Source organism: Puma concolor, chromosome B4, assembly GCF_028749965.1.
Source record: "Puma concolor isolate L17-30 chromosome B4, mPumCon1.1.hap2, whole genome shotgun sequence".
In the NCBI taxonomy this organism is placed as follows: Eukaryota; Metazoa; Chordata; class Mammalia; order Carnivora; family Felidae; genus Puma; species Puma concolor.
The window spans coordinates 20543228-20559537 of record NC_141673.1 but is presented as its reverse complement, the minus strand read 5'-3'; the positions used below and the strand labels follow the sequence as shown (position 1 = coordinate 20559537).

The 16310-nt window shown below is 36.5% G+C and overlaps 1 protein-coding gene across 1 annotated transcript in view; it reads right to left on the bottom strand.

Annotated features, from left to right (window-relative positions):
* SLC5A8 (solute carrier family 5 member 8) overlaps positions 1-16310 on the bottom strand; it is a 58942-nt gene that overhangs the window by 24916 nt on the left and 17716 nt on the right. The window contains exons 7-10 of the mRNA XM_025926742.2: positions 13753-13882; positions 10402-10490; positions 9192-9304; positions 6418-6485 (exon numbers count right to left, since the gene is read on the bottom strand). Of these exons, the coding sequence (XP_025782527.1) occupies positions 6418-6485; positions 9192-9304; positions 10402-10490; positions 13753-13882 (400 nt within the window). The remainder of the gene's footprint in view (positions 1-6417; positions 6486-9191; positions 9305-10401; positions 10491-13752; positions 13883-16310) is intronic.

The following is a 16310-nucleotide window of genomic DNA, read 5'->3' as shown; positions in this document are numbered from 1 at the left end:
CACGAAACAAACCTCAACACATTCAAAAAGATAGAAATCATACCATGCATCTTTTCCAACCACAACACTATGAAACTAGAAGTCAACCACAAGAAAAAATCTGGAAGACCACAAATACATGGAGGTTAAATACCATGCAACTAAACAATGAATGTGTCGACCAGAAAATAAAAGAAAAAATCAAAAAGTACATGGAAACTAATGAATACAAAACACAACAGTTCAAAACCTTTGGGATACAGCAAAAGTGGTTCTAAGAGGGAAGTTTATAGCAATACAGGCCTATATCAAGAAACAAGAAAAGTCTCAAATAAACAACTTAACCTTACACCTGCAAACAACAAACAAAGCCTAAAACCAGAAGAATAAAGGAAATAATAAGGATTAGAGAATAAATAAACTATATAAAAACTAAAAAAAAAAAAATAGAACTCATCAATGAAACTAGAAGCTGGTTCTTTGAAAAAATTAATAAAATTGCTAAGCCTCTAGCCAGAAGTATCAAGAAAAAAAGAGAAAGGATTCAAATAAATAATATTACAAACGAAAGAGGGAAATAACAACCAACGCCACAGAAATACAAACAATTAGAATATTATGAAAAACTATATGCCAACAAATTGGACAACCTAGAAGAAATGGAAAAATTCCTAGAAACATATAATCTATGAAAACTGAAACAGGGAGAAATAGAAAATTTGAACAAACCAATTATCAGCAAAGAAATTGAATCAGCAATAAAAAATGCCAACAAATAGAGTGTCAGGACCAGATGACTTCACAGGTGAATTCTACCAAACATTTAAAGAGGAATTAATACCTATTTTTTTCAAACTATTCCAAAAAATAGAAGAGGAAGGAAAACTTCTAATTTCATTCTTTTGGGCCAGCATTACTCTGATACCAAAACCAAATAAAGACACCATAATAAAGAGAACTACAGGCCAATCAATATCTTTGATAAACATAGATGCAAAAATTCTCAACAAAATGCTAGCAAACTGAATCCAACAATACATTTTAAAAAACCATTCACCTGGCACAAAAACAGACACATAGACCAGTGGAATAGGATAGAAACCCCAGAACTAGACCCACAAACGTATGGCCAACTTATCTTTGACAAAGCAGGAAAGAACATCCAATGGAAAAAAGACAGTCTCTTTAACAAATGGTGCTGGGAGAACTGGACAGCAACATGCAGAAGGTTGAAACTAGACCACTTTCTCACACCATTCACAAAAATAAGCTCAAAATGGATAAAGGACCTGAATGTGAGACAGGAAACCATCAAAACACTAGAGGAGAAAGCAGGAAAAGACCTCTCTGACCTCAGCTGTAGCAATCTCTTACTCGACACATCCCCAAAGGCAAGGGAATTAAAAGCAAAAATGAATTACTGGGACCTTATGAAGATAAAAAGCTTCTGCACAGCGAAGGAAACAACCAACAGAACTAAAAGGCAACCAACGGAATGGGAAAAGATATTTGCAAATGACATATCGGACAAAGGGCCAGTATCCAAAATCTATAAAGAGCTCACCAAACTCCACACCCGAAAAACAAATAACCCAGTGAAGAAATGGGCAGAAAACATGAACAGACACTTCTCTAAAGAAGACATCCGGATGGCCAACAGGCACATGAAAAGATGCTCAACGTCACTCCTCATCAGGGAAATACAAATCAAAACCACACTCAGATATCACCTCACGCCAGTCAGAGTGGCCAAAATGAACAAATCAGGAGACTATAGATGCTGGAGAGGATGTGGAGAAACGGGAACCCTCTTGCACTGTTGGTGGGAATGCAAATTGGTGCAGCCACTCTGGAAAACAGTGTGGAGCTTCCTCAGAAAATTAAAAATAGACCTACCCTATGACCCAGCAATAGCACTGCTAGGAATTTACCCAAGGGCTACAGAAGTACTGATGCATAGGGGCACTTGTACCCCAATGTTTATAGCAGCACTCTCAACAATAGCCAAATTATGAAAAGAGCCTAAATGTCCATCAACTGATGAATGGATAAAGAAATTGTGGTTTACATACACAATGGAGTACTACAGGGCAATGAGAAAGAACGAAATATGGTCCTTTGTAGCAACGTGGATGGAACTGGAGAGTGTGATGCTAAGTGAAATAAGCCATACAGAGAAAGACAGATACCATATGTTTTCACTCTTATGTGGATCCTGAGAAACTTAACAGAAACCCATGGGGGAGGGGAAGGAAAAAAAAAAAAATAAAGGTTAGAGTGGGAGAGAGCCAAAGCATAAGAGACTCTTAAAAACTGAGAACAAACTGAGGGTTGATGGGGGGTGGGAGGGAGGGGAGGGTGGGTGATGGCTATTGAGGAGGGCACCTTTTGGGATGAGCACTGGGTGTTGTATGGAAACCAATTTGACAATAAATTTCATATATTGAAAAAAAAAACATTCACCACAATCAAGTGGAATTTATTACTAGATTGCAAGGGTGGTTCAATATTTGTAAATCAATCAATGTGGTAAGTCACATCAATAAAGAATAAGTTGGGGTGCCTGGGTGGCTCAGTCGGTTAAGCATCCGACTTTGGCTCAGGTCATGATCTCACAGTCCTTGCGTTCAAGCCCCACGTCAGGCTCTGTGCTGATGGCTCAGAGCCTGGAGCCTGTTTCAGATTCTATGTCTCCCTCTCTCTCTGCCCCTCCCCCACTCTCACTCTGTGTCTCTCTCTCTCTCTCTCTCTCTCTCTCTCTAAAATAAAATAAAAACATGGGGGCGCCTGGGTGGCGCAGTCGGTTAAGCGTCCGACTTCAGCCAGGTCACGATCTCGCGGTCCGTGAGTTCGAGCCCCGCGTCAGGCTCTGGGCTGATGGCTCGGAGCCTGGAGCCTGTTTCCGATTCTGTGTCTCCCTCTCTCTCTGCTCCTCCCCCGTTCATGCTCTGTCTCTCTCTGTCCCAAAAAAAATAAACGTTGAAAAAAAATATATAAAATAAAATAAAAACATAAAACAATTTTTTTAAAAAGAAAGAATAAGAACCACATAATAATTTCAATAGATGCAGGAAAAATATTTCACAAAATACAACATCTGTTCATGATAAAAAAAAAAAACCCTGAGCAAAGTGGGTTTAGAAAGAACACACCTCAACAAGATAAAGGCCATATATGAGAAAACCCATAGCTAATATCATATCTACTGGGGAAAAACTGTTTCAGGTCAGGAACAAGGCAAGGATGTCCATTCTCACCACTTGATTCAACGTAGTACTGGAAGTCCTCGCCACAGGAACCAGATAACAAAAAGAAATAAAAGGCATCCAAATTGATAAGGAAAAAGTAAAACTTTCAATATTTGCAGATAACGTGATTTTATATATAGAAACCTGAAAGACTCCAGCCAAAAACTCCTAGAACTGATAAACAAATTCAGTAAGGTTACAGGATACAAAAATCAATGTACAGAAATCTGTTGCATTTCTATACAGCCATAATGAAGAGGCAGAAAGAGAAATTAAGAAAACAGTCCCACTTACAATTGCACCAAAAATAATAAGATACTAGGAATAAACCTAACCAAAGAAGTAAAAGACCTGTTCTCTGAAAACTATAAAAAAGTGATAAAAGAAATTGAAGAGACACAAAGAAACAGAAAGACATTCCATGCTTATGGATTGGAAGAACAAATATTGTTAAAACGTCTAGACTACCCTAGCAATCTACACATTTAATGCAATCCCTATCAAAACACCAATAGCATTTTTCACAGAACTACAACAAACAGTTCTAAAATTTATATGGAACCACAAAAGACCCCCAAATAGTCAAAGCAATCTTAGAAAAGCAAAGCAAAGCTGGAGGAATCACAACTCCAGACTTCAAGTTATATTACAAAGCTGTAGTAATCAAAACAGTATATATGGTACTGGCACAAAAGTAGACAAAAGATAAATGAAACACAATAGAAACCACAGAAATAAACCCACAATTATGTGCTCAATTAATCTTCAACAAAGCGGGAAAGAATATCCAGTGGGAAAAAGACAGTCTCTTTCTTCAACAAATGGTGTTGGGAAAACTGGACAGCTACATGCAAAAGAATGAAACTGGACCACTTTATTACACAATACAGAAAAATAAATTCAAACTGGATTAAAGACTTAAATGTGAGTCCTTAAACAATAAAAATCTTAGAAGAGCGCACAGGTAGTTAATTTTGATAACAATGGCTGTAGTAATTTGTTTCTACATAGGTCCCCTGAGGCAAGGGAAACAAAAGCAAAAATAAACTATTGAGACTACCTCAAAATAAAAAGCTTCTGCAGAGTGAAGAAATCAATGCACAAATCTAAAAGGCAACTTACTGAATGGGAAAAGATATTTGCAAATGACATATCTGATAAAGGATTAGTATACAAAATATTTAAAGAACTTCTAAAAGTCAACACCCAAAAAACAAATAACCCAATAAAAAATGGGCGGAAGACATGGACAGACACTTCTCCAAAGACATTGGCCAACAGACACATGAAAAGATGTTCATCATCACTTATCATCAGGGAAATACAAACCAAAACTACAATAAAATATCACCTCACACTTATCAGAATGGCTAAAAACAACACAAGAAACACTAAGTATTGATGAGGATGTGGAGAAAAAGGAACCATCATGAACAATTGGTGGGAATGGAAACTGGTGCATTCTACTGTTGTTGGGCATGCATACTGGCAAACAGTATGGAGGTTCCTCAAAAAGTTAAAAATAGAACTACCCTATGATCCAGTAATTGTACTACTGGGTATTTACCCAAAGAACACAAGAACACTAATTCAAAGAGATACCTGTACCCCTATGTTTATAGCACCATTGTTTATAATAGCCAAGATATGGAAGTAGCCCAAGTGTCCATTGAAAGGATAAATATGTGTTGTGTGTGTATTTGCATGTATGTGTAGTGGAATATTAGCCAACCATAAAAAGAATGAAATCTTGCCAGTTGCAATGATGTGGATGGAGCTAGAGAGTATAATGCTATGTGAAAAAAGTCAGTCAGAGGAAGATAAATACCATATGACTTCACCCATTTGTGGAATTTAAAACAAAACAAACAAGCAAAGGGAAAGAGGGAGAGAGAGAGAGAGAGAGAGGGAGAGAGAGAGAGAGAGAGAGAGAGAAATGAACCAAGAAACAGATTCTTAACTATAGGGAACAAACTGATGGTTACCAGAGGGGAGGTGGGTAGGAGGATAGATTAAGTAGGTAATGGGGATTATGGTATCCACTTGTCACGATGAGCACCAGGTAATGTATGGAATTGTTGAATCACTATACTGTATACCTGAAACTAATATACCACTGTATGTTAACTAACTGAAATTAAAATAAAAACTTTTTTAAAATTCTTAAAATGAAATACTGAGGTGTAAATATAACTAAATACATACACAACTTGTATACTGAAAATTACACAATGGTGATGAGAAAAACCAGGGATCTAATTAAATAAAGAAATATACTACATTCATGGATTCAAAGATTCAGCATAATAAAGATGTCAATTCTCCCCAAAATGATATACAGATTTAATGCAATCCTATCACAATCTAAATAACATATTTTTAGATATAGAGAAGATTATTCTAAACTTTATATGGAAAGGCAAAGGAACTAGAATGGCTAAAACAATTTTTAAAAATAAGAATAAAGTGGAAATTAGTTTACCTGATTCTAGACTTACTATAAAGCCATACAAATCAAGACTGTGTAGTATTGACAGAGGGATAGACACACAGATCAATAGAACAAAATAAAGAAACCAGAAATAGACCCACACAAATATGCCTGTTTTTTTAAAAAAAAATTTAATGTTTTATTTATTTTTGAGAGAGAGACAGAGACACAGTGCAAGCAGAGGAGGGGTAAAGAGAGAGAGGGAGGCACAGAATCTGAAGCAGGCTCCAGGCTCTGAGCTGTCAGCACAGTGCCTGATGCAGGGCGGGGCTCGAATTCACAAGCAGTGAGAACATGACCTGAGCCAAAGTTGGATGCTCAACCAACCGAGCCACCCAGGCGCCCCCTAACCTATTTTTAATATAGGTGTAAGTCAATGGAAGAAAGATAGCCTTTACAACTGGACATCCATGGGGAATGGGGAAAAAAAGAACATCATTCTAAATCTCATGCCATTGAGAAAAACTAGGTAAAGGGTATATGAGATATTTCTGTATTATTTCTTAAAATTGCATGTAAATCTAAAATTATATGAAAATAGAAAGTTTAATTTTAAAAAATTTAAAGAATTTAGTCATCTCTGTTCCTTGATATGTGTACACATAGATGAATAGAGAAGTCTGGAAGGATGGTCACATCAACATTTAAAAAACAAGAATTCAGTGATTAGGATTCAAAGCTTCCAGAATCAGCTCTTACCTGCAGCAAAGCTCCCATTAGTGATGCCAGTGCAGCCATTCCAATACACAGAGCTCCAAACATCACACCTAGATGGATGATATAAAAGCCAGTATAAAATTCAGACCCAGAGGATTCGAATTCTCAATAGAATAAGCTACCACACCTTTGATTCAAAGTAATTAATATGATTGTGATGATTGTGGTGAAAAATGGCCACATACATCAAAGCCAGACAAAAAAAAAAGGAAGGGGTGTTTTCTTACAAGATCAGCAGAGTGCAAAGAGGAAAGAAAACACTGATATTGTGTCTCAGGATTAATTACATTAGATTATATAAGTGAAAAATCCCTAGCATTAACTATGGGGACTTTAAAGCTAAGAACTATTGTGTTATTAATCTAATCCTCTATAAACATTTGTTTATAAAGGAAGGCTTAGGTCTCTGTTTTCAGTTTGCCAGAAATAGGACACAATCCAGCTCTGCTGTGTACAGCATGATGGGGGAGAGGATTAATAAACATCAGAAATTAGTGTTCTGATTTGAAGTGTCCATTTCTCCCAGGAAGTGTTCATCTACACCAAGGGGTGGTTTAGGACCTTTAGCCCTCTTGTTATCTCAGTCAACATACCCAACCCTTTCTTGTTAAACTAGCCAAGAAAGATAGCATCAAAGACAAGTATGATATTACCCCTTCTACCAAATTGTTTCCCCACAACTTTATAGAAATTCTCAAGCCACCACTGCTGGCCAGATTATAGATTATGGGATTTTTTTTTTCTCTTTTGGCTTTCAATATTTTCCAGATTTTCTCCAAGTACATGTTTTACTTTTGAAATTAAATTAAAATTTACACACACACACCCAGATTTTTATTTTTGAAGACTTCCATTCAGCACAAATCACCTGAAATCAGTCAATATAATTTCCCACGCATAAAATTCAAAACAAAAAAATGAATGATAGCTTTGCTCATCATAAAATTAGTGCATTCCTTATATCTATCTGACTTACACTAGCATTCACACCTTTGTTAATTATGTTGGGTAAATGACCTTTCTGCACCTGAATGGAAACCTTACATTAAGTTTTTGCAAAGAGCTTGAGATACAATCATTTTTATACCTCTTAATCCTAATGTAAATGATATTTCTAACATATTTAGCTTGATTCTTCTCTATCTGATTGCTCATGGGTGGTCACCATTATGGGTTTTGGTATCAAAGTTACTGGAAACACATTCAAATCATTTGCCATGTTCTTCTCTATGATACCTTTACTGTACATATCTCAAGATAATGACTTTATATAACCCTTCAAAGTAAACAAAAACCTCATCTACACTAGCAGAGTTGATTTGTTATTAATCATTATCAACATCCTTCCTTGAGCACAAGCTAGTGCCTCTTGTTTTATATGCATTATCTCTAAACCTCATTGTACCCGCAAGGTGAACACATTTTGTTTCATTTTCCATATAAAGAAATTCAAGCTGTATTGGGTTATTGGGTTTGCTTAAGGCTAATAAATTGGTGAGCAAGATTAGGTCTGTCTGCCTTCAAAAGCTTCTATTGAAAACCACACAGTTTTGATAATCCTATAACAAACCAATCTAAATGCTCTTTGGGAAGCATTGTACCATTCTGAAATTATGCTGCAGGATTAAAATTGGGCACCTAATAAAATTATGCAATGTTATTTAAATGTAAGGCACACTCAGGCGCCTGGGTGGATCAGTCGGTTGAGCGTCCAACTTTGGCTCAGGTCATGATCTCACAGCTCCTGAGTTCGAGACCCACATCGGGTTCTGTGCTAACAACTTGGAGCCTGGAGCCTGTTTCGGATTCTGTGTCTCCCTCTGTCTCTGCCCCTAACCCATTTGCATTCTGTCTCTGTCTCTCTCAAAAATAAATAAACAAAAAAAAATTTTTTTTTTAAAAATGTAAGGGACACTGAAAAATATAAACTAAGTACTTATTCCAGATGATAGTCAACACAATTACATATAGAATTATGGTTCAAAATAGAATATTATTTACTATTTCTTTGGCAGTCTATTAGTGTTATTGGGTTGAAGTTAAAGATTCTTTTGAAAAAACAAGTTTGTTAGTCATTCATTCCAGAACACATATAACCAAAACGTCAAAAACAAAAAATGAAGTACACTAGCCAGATTTCTTTGAGTCAGATTGTTACATTTGGGACATCTGGGAACTTGAGTCTTTAAACCTTTCCATTCAACTGATATTTAACCCCTCATAAGGTCCTACATCTATAAATAGAAGATGAGCCTTCCCTGTACAATTTTACTGACTATCTCTAGAGCAGTCTACATGTACAGACAGAATAGACAATGAAGATGGGTCAAAAATCATAACACTCTGTTTATCTTCAATTCATACACACAGACTATGTACTTTAAACTGACAGTGAGCTCTTAGGTAATAAAATGTGGGCTCTTGTCTCCAAACTAAGGGTATTTCTTAAAACCGTGGGCTAAAGTTTGGAAAGGAAAAGGGTTGGATTTTTTTCTGTAGCTAAGAAGAAGTTCAAAAAGAAGGACAGCCAAATAAGGAAATTGTTCTTTGTGGCCCCCTGACAATTAATCGCTTGAAGGGTCTCCCAAATCTTGATTGCAAATATGGGATGACTGTGTTTAGTGACAGGCATGCATATGCATAGATACACTTGCACTCAGAGGTTCTTACTCTGTGTCTTCCAGGAAAAGGAATTTCTGGTATCTCTAAAAATCATCTCCCAGGGCTAAAATAGAATTGTGAACATGGAAACTTACTCAGTCCTTGGGAAATCCAAGAGAGAGACCTTTCTGAGAGTGATCTGAAGTGAGGTTTAACTAGATCTTCCACAGTTACTGCCGCTAAGGCATTAATACTGGAGGACACTGTGCTGTAAGAGAAAATCAAACTTTTGATTTATAATATTTTAACTTTAATAATACTTTAAGTAGGAATAAGAAAGGGGGAAACAAACTGTCATTGCTGAAATATAACCAGATTTCTACTATATTTTTCATGATCACAACATCTTCTTTCTGGAAACTGATATCATCCAAGAATGATTCAGTCAACATCCATAGGCTTAATAGTGAGAAAGGACAATTTTATGTTGCTTCCATTTTGCAATAAATTCTCAGTGTCTATGGAAACAATCTACAGACTACACAATACTATTATATAGTGACTTTAAAACTTATTTTTCTTTGTGAAGAGAAAGGACTATCATAAATCCTCACTAACATATGCCATAAATATCAATAATATTAATTTCCTGGATCCTCACTAACATACACTGTACATGTCAATCAAGAATTTCCTGGCACAGGGGCACCTGGGTAGCTTAGTTGGTTGAGCGTCCAACTCTTGATTTCGGCTCAGGTTATGATCCTGGGGTCATGGGATCAAGGCCTGTGTGCTGGGCTCTGTGCGTGGAGCCTACTTAGGATTCTCTCTCTCTCCCTCTGTTCCTCTCCTCTGCTCATGCTCTCTCACTCTCTCTGTCAAAAAAAAAAAAAAAAAAAAATCCCTGGCACAAACACTAGAAGAAAGTGCAATAAGTAAGTTCAAACACAGAACAAGAGTCTTTGGGCAGTGCATATTATTCAGCATGTAACAGGAGATTTTAATTCTAATTTTCCATTTGACCATGCTTTATCTATCCATATATTTTAAACTGAGACCATAGGTACCCATTTTTGATAATCAGTGAAAACTACCACCAACTGATCATTATTATAGTGACCCTCCAGGGTAGATGATGATGTATTAGACAGCAGGGACCAAGTTAAAAGTGGAGACTGAGGATAATAGACTGCTAGTCCACAGAGGTAAGACTGAAACTGAGAACAACAGGATACACAGAGTAGATTACTCCCTTGGCCCTATTTGTGCTCATTTTCAGAATTCAGCTTTATCCCCCAAAATATCCAATAACAAAAGAAAGATCCCAATAGGGAAACCATGTACTGTTAGAGTCATAGTTCATACCTTAATGTTCCACTGTAAGCACAGGCCACAAAAAGTCCAGGAAGACCCGGATAATCTTGTAGAATGTCCAGTACCAAATAAGGCATGAGCTGAAAAATTCCAAAATTTACTCCTGAGTGCTATTTGCTACCAAATAAAATTATTAATGTATCATTTATCTTGTGTTCTTCAAGAACTAATGGAACTTATTCCACATAATTGAAATTTCTAAATATGAAAAATTATATTATTTAACTGCTAACACTTAAAAGAATAGCACAGTAGTTAAGGATACAGATTCTAGATTCAGACAGAAGTGGTTTTTGTTACTTAATTTCTCTAAGACTCAGTATCCTCATCTGTAAATGAGGGGTAATAATACGAATCCCATATACTTGCTATAAAAGTTAAATGTAGAGCTGTTAGTATAGTACATGGAATACGGTAAATGCTTGATTAAAAAGCAGCTGTTCTCAGGGCACCTGGGTGGCTCAGTTGGCTAAGCGTCCAACTTCAGCTCAGGTCATGATCTCACAGTCCGTGAGTTTGAGCCCTGCGTCAGGCTCTGTGCTGACAGCTCAGAGCCTGGAGCCTGCTTTGGATTGTATGTCTCCCTCTCTCTCTGCTCCTCCCCTGCTCATGCTCTCTCTCTGTCTCAAAAATAAATAAAAACATTAAAAAAAATTTTTTTAAAGTAGCTGTTCTCATTCTTTAGAATAATAAAACAATTTAAAGGAAATACTTTACATACCTCTATGCTTAAGCAAACAGCATAGTTAAATTAATTTAACTTGACTTGATGACTCAAAGATATCTTTGTGAACTTCAATCACTACCCAGAACTGAAAGTGTAATTACAGCTGCATATAGTGTGAGAAATAGTGACAAGTGGAGAGTACCCTCAGGAAGTTTCTGAAACTTGCTTCTTTTTGAAAAGTTCCTGATATCAACTTACTTTTTGATAAGTTACTTAAAAAAAATAAATATTAAATAAGGATGGGAAAGTGTATTACTTCAGTACTATGTTACATGCCAGTCTTTTGGCAACACTAATTTTTAAATAAAAAGGGTACTAAGAGGATAATTTTCTCGGAAAAATTCCCTTCATTTGCATTGAAACATTCTTGATTCCTTCTCTGATAGTATAGAGTGGATGGCATATCCTATCTTATCAGCCTCTTTGATTTCATTTAACAATAGTTTGTTACTATTAACCCACTGTTACAAGGGTCTGTGTTGAGTTGTTTTAAGAATTTCTCCACTTTATCCAAAGCTTACTAAATTTTTATTCTCAGAAAGAGAGAACAGCAGTTATCTCTCTATGAAATCAAGACCAAATTTTCCCAAGATATCTTAAAAGTGTCACTTTAAGCAGTATTCCATATAAAGCAAAAGTCAAGTTTCCACTGTTACTGCTATAACAAGATCTAAAATCCTCTACCCTATCATCAACTTTCTCAAAAGTTTTTGGGGTGATATTTCATATTCTGAATGACCCCCTCAGGTATAGGTAAAACTAGCAAGACCGACAGATAGAAAAGTAGTAAAACTATATCTAAACACTAATCTTGCTTCCTCACGGTGAGGTCCAGCAGAGTGTCACAGAAATATATCTTTGCTCTCCTCAGGTTAAGATTTTGACCTGACTTTCTACTGACTGTGCCTAAGTGCATTGTATCCCCAGGGAACTGTTAATTGGATTAACTCCTTAACAATCAACACAACACTGGAATCATCCAATTCGGAGGAAAGCTTTCTTAAAAAAAAAAAAAAATCAGCACAGGCTCTCAAAATGACAGGTGCATGCATGCAAGACCCCACTCCACCCCCATTGTCATTCTATAACGAGTCTCAAGGTTAGGAGATTGTAGACATTTTCTGTTGTGATTGTCCAGGGGTAGGATAAGATAAATGAAAAACATTTTTAACATCCTTACTGTCCTCATTATATAAACTACAAACAATAAACATTGACAAAAAGAACAAAATATTCTTCACTAGAGAGAACATAAGGGAAGAGTACCTCCATCTTCAGAGGAAACATGCTTCTTAGATTCTCTGAGCAAATAGGAAAGATCTATTTATTAACAGGAGGACACACGTGAAGATAGGGTTGAGATGCACAGCTCATTGAGGCTGTCATTTTCTAATCCCACAAAGTTGCATTTTTCTAGGAGTATGTGATGCATTTACACCAACATAGAATGCAGGTCTATCTTCTTTCTCATGAGTCCCCTGGGCACTTGATTTACAAACTAGTCTTAGAAAATAACTTGCGGGGGTGGGGGTGTCTAGGTGGCTCAGTTGGTTAAGCTCCTGACAACTTTGGCTCAGGTCATGATCTCATGGTTCGTGAGTTCGAGCCCCACATCAGGCTCTCTGCTGTCAGCGCAAAGCCTGATCTGGATCTTCTGTCCCCCTTTCTCTCTGCCCTTCCCCTGCTCATGCACACTCTGTCTCTCAAAAATAAACATTTAAAAGAAAAAAGATTTTTGGCAAGAACTCTGAGAACAAGAACTCAAGCTTTAGAGTCTAGCAGCCCTGGATTTGAATTCTAGCTACACTTTCTGAAAGGTTGTATATGGCACAGAGGTTCAAAGTTAGGACTCTGGTCGCAGCCTGCCTGAGTTTGAATTTTGGTTCCAGGTTTACTTGCTGGTTACATGATTTGTCTGTTTCTCAGTTTCCTCATCTTTGAAAGAGAGATAATCATAGCACCTACCTCAGAGTGTGGCTGTAAGGATTCAGAGTTGAAGTTTATATAAAGCACTTATAACAGTATGATAAGTGCTTGCAGCTATTCTTATTTATTAGCTATGCAACCTTGAGCGAGTTATATAACCTCTCTGAGAGCTACTCATTTCCTCATCTCTAAAATTAGAATTATAGGGTTGTGAGAATTAAAAGAGATAAAGCATGCAAAGCTCTGAGCATAGAATCTCATCGCATGGTTGGTACTTAGTAAATGTTCACTCATTAGATCTGTTTATCTATCAATTAAAAACTGGAAGGTAAGCCATTGATAAATAAGTGATATGAGAATAACCTTAAATATTCTACACTACCATGGTTTGTGCATGGATTTTTTTTTCTTGAACTGTGTTTACATTTCTATTCCCAGCCTTGAGCTATTTCTATTGATCCCTTGGCTTGAAATTTTTCCAGGTGTTTCACTATTTTAATCTTGGATACAGCATTCTTCATTACTATATTTGCTAAAATAAGTTTTTGTCAAATGCTTTATAGAAATTAAAGACAATTACATTGTATTCATTTGCTATTTCTCTACAAAAACAGGAACACTCTTTCCTCCCAGCTAATAAGCTTTCTGGGTATCCTTAATGCACATGTAAGAAAGACATGGTACTGAACCTGGTCTGGTGCAGACACTTTTTTGGCTGTCCAAGGATCACAGTCATGGTACCTGGAATATAGGGCGAGCCCACAAAGCACTGAGCAGGTGAGGATTGCCCAGAGTCCCAGAAGATTGATGTAGAGAGACCTAAAGAAGTCAGCAAATGACAATTGTAATTTCCATCCTAAAGATTAGGAAACTTGTAACATAAACAGAAAAGACCTTCATGATTACTCAATAAATGTACATTATCTTTGGGTTATCAAAACTGCTATCTATTTTATTCTAGCCTAACCTTCTCTTTAAGCTCTCAATCAACAATATATTTGTAAATACATGGAATAGATGGGGGTTTCTCTATTAAATAACTATATTCTCCTGGTCAGAGTTCCATGGGCATTATCAGCTTTATAATCATATGTAATTATATTACTTCAGAACTTCTTATCATGAAATAAAGATTTTTAATAGTCAACAGACCAGTAACCATTACTCACTTTCCTTTTAAAAGTAATGCAATTCTAAACTGCTAAACATTGTTAGCATCTACATAGCAACTCATCAAACTTGTTTAAATGTGGTTTGTAATATCATCTAATAAATGTGAAAGGCAAATCTGCATTCCTTGAACAGGTACCTTCCCAAACAATGTTCACCATTATAATACATGATGTGTGCTCTGGGAGAGTATAAAGGCTTATATAACATCACTGGAGTCAAACCTGAACATAAACGCTAGTTCGATCTATCATATGTGACCCTAGGCAAGTAATTTAGCCTCTGTGAACTTCAGTTTCTTCATTTATACCTACAGATAACAACGCCTACCTCACAGAGTTATAAGACTAAATGAAATAGTACATATCATAGAGCTTGGCATGTAATAACATTTGTTAAATGGTAATTATTGATATTATGAATATTAATGTCATTGAGTTCTATGTCTTAATAATCAGTTGAATAGTTAACATTTCTCTCTCTCAGAAGGTGACTATATTGTTCTCCCAGGGGTGCTGTACTGGATACTGATACAAGCTGCCCTAGGCTGAAGAGAAGTACAACACCCAATATCATGCCTCCTTCCCTGGGGCACCTGTGTCCAATGACTAGTGGATTCAGAGGTTTAAAGGACAAGTCCCCTCATCCTAATTTGGGACAAATCTGATGAGTCAGCCCAAATTTAGAGCTTCCCCTAAGGCCTTGGCTGAGAATGCATAACAATCCAAATTCTCCCTCCAGTCAACCCTGCTTCCTTTCCATTTTCTTCTACAGGTGGTGATTTCCTAACAGACTGTAGCATGCCAGCCTCCATCTCAGAGTCTGTTTCAGGAGAAGCCACCTTCAACAGGTGCCAAAACACAGATTGCTAACCTTTTCCCTTGATTGACTAAATTTATTCTATGTTTTGTTATTGTCTAAAAATAGTGTAATAAGTGTATCTCATCTCCAAATCATCAGAAAATCTACACAGATGCTTTCCTGCTCTTACACCCTTGCTCATACATGGGTTTAATACTTTACTATATAGTCTTATTTGACTTTAGTGCCATTCAAATAGATTTCTTATCAACAACATTTAATACTGCCCCTGGTCAATCAATGTCAGTAGGTCTTAACTTTCTGGCTAGGATTCATTCTTACCAAGGAGCCAGTGTTAAAAAGTAAGAGAAAATGCATTTGCAACTACACGGATGGAACTGGAAGGTATTATGCTAAGTGAAATTAGTCAGAGAAAGACAAAAATCATATGACTTCACTCATATGAGGACTTTAAGAGACAAAACAGATGAACATAAGGGAGGGGAAACAAAAATAATATAAAAACGGAGGGGGACAAAACAGAAGAGACTCATAAATATGGAGAGCAAACTGAGGGTTACAAGAGGGGTTCTGAGAGGGGGGAATGGGCTAAATGGGTAAGGGGCACTAAGGAATCTACTCCTGAAATCATTGTTGCACTATATGCTAACTAATTTGGATGTACATTTAAAAAATAAAAAATAAAACAAATTAATAAAAAAAAAGAAAAAAAGAAGTAGGAGAAAATGATTCCTCTGAGCTCAGGGATTCTGCCTTGTTAAGGAGACCCACTGGGCCGTTCCAAAGGAAATTGTTTTTTATTAAGAACGCTCTAAAGCTCCAATTCTGGGATTTTAGTTATAAAATTCGGCTTTTTGAGTTTCATGTTCCCAAAGAAACAGAAGAGTATGTGCACAATTAATTTGGGAGAGGCATCAGCTCTAGCATAGATTTAAAGTCCAGTGGATTACTGGAAGTATAAATTACATTCCTTCAAAGTTCCTAAAAATACCAGAACCCCTAAGCTCACTTTTGGGGTATTCTATATCCAGTTACTGTGTTGATTTTCTTGTAGATCTTTTATTACAGAATGTTCCAAAGACAGATCATGTTTAAACCAATTTACCCTCAATATATTGAGTTCTGACATGTGACATCACAATATTTTCATGTTTTCCTTTGAATAGAAATAGAATTGCCATTCCTCATCCTACTTTAATCATGCTGCTACTCTTAAGCTATTTGGAATTTTTAAGTTCCTAAATGCATGTGGGTC